The 1,295-nt window shown below is 56.1% G+C and overlaps 1 protein-coding gene across 1 annotated transcript in view; it reads left to right on the forward strand.

The window, feature by feature from the left end:
- The window catches only part of EMH_0012340 (uncharacterized protein), a gene marked incomplete at both ends in the record, with an annotated part of 4,855 nt that extends 3,952 nt beyond the window's left edge, over positions 1–903 (forward strand). The window contains one exon of the mRNA XM_013499506.1: positions 1–903. Within this exon, the coding sequence (XP_013354960.1) occupies positions 1–903 (903 nt within the window).
- Between the last annotated feature and the right edge of the window lie 392 nt (positions 904–1,295).

Consider the following 1,295-nt stretch of genomic DNA (forward strand, 5'->3'; position numbering starts at 1 on the left):
TGCCGCAGCAGCAGCCACATCAGCTGCGGCAGCCGCAGCAGCAGCCGCAGCAGCAGCCGCATCAGCTGCGGCAACCGCAGCAGCAGCCGCAGCAGCAGCCGCAGCAGCAGCCGCAGCAGCAGCCGCAGCAGCAGCCGCAGCAGCAGCCGCAGCAGCAGCCGCAGTCTCCTGCAGCGCCTGGAATGCGGTCATTCGCCGATCTTGGTGCTCGACCTCGTCAGCAGCATATGCAATACGTGCATCTGCCACTACCAGCACCACAACAGCAAAGATATTTCAGTGCACCAGCACCACAAATGCCTCGCCAGGACCTCAGACAGCCGAGAGGAACCTTCCCCGATACTGCGGCGCAGTCGAGCCCAGGCACTTCAGAAGCCCCAGCGCTTGATAGAGGGGAGAGGGGGGCTGCAACTACGGCAAGCCATTCCTTACATAGAGAAGGAGGAGACTGGGGAAGTGCAGCTCCTAGAGGGGCATACTCCCACGGTCGTGGACGAGGGGGGAGGGGAGGCGGTGCCGATAGGAGGGCTCCTCCTCCCTTCTCTCATAGAGGAGGACACGGGGGAGGTGCAGGTGTATCGACCTTCCCCTCTAGGGGCGCAGGTGAAGGGATGCATCCCTTCTACAGAGGAGGGGGGCGAGGTGCAGGCGGACGGGCAGGCGCACGGGCAGATAGTCGTGGTAGGGGACGAGGACAGTGGGGGGGAGGCAACTAGTAGGATCCACTCCTTCTCTGGAGGGGAGGGTGAATGTGCAACGAAGAGAAATCCTCCCTTCGGTCGTGAACGAGGAGGGAGGGGAGGAGATGCTGATAGGAGGGCCCCTCCCTTCTATAGAGGAGAGAGGAGCGGTGCTGGTTTAGTGACGCATTCCTTCTCTCTAGGCAAGGGGAGGCCCGCTTGACTGCAGGCGTCACGGGACAGATCGCCTGGGTGGCCGCCGCCAGCTTCGAAGCAACGCCCGCCGGGACAGCGACCTCAGCCTGAAGAGGAGGGGCAATGGTAGAGTTAATGGATTCAACATCTAAATGCATTTACATGTATATATATCTATATACTTTTTGCATATATATGTGTGTATATACGTACATATTATATATATATATATATATATATATATATATATATATAGAGGGTTTTGTTTCGTTGATAGGAGTGCTGCGACGTAGGGAGCCGACGAATAGGGTTTGTTTGTGTGTTTTGTTGTTTGATTGGCACTGTTTTGTTAGCGCGATCCATTTGTTTAGGGTTTTTGTTTTATTCCCACTGCCATTCGCTTTCCTAAAGAGGAAAAAA

Source organism: Eimeria mitis, genomic scaffold, assembly GCF_000499745.2.
Source record: "Eimeria mitis Houghton genomic scaffold, Emh_scaff439, whole genome shotgun sequence".
Classification (NCBI taxonomy): Eukaryota; Apicomplexa; class Conoidasida; order Eucoccidiorida; family Eimeriidae; genus Eimeria; species Eimeria mitis.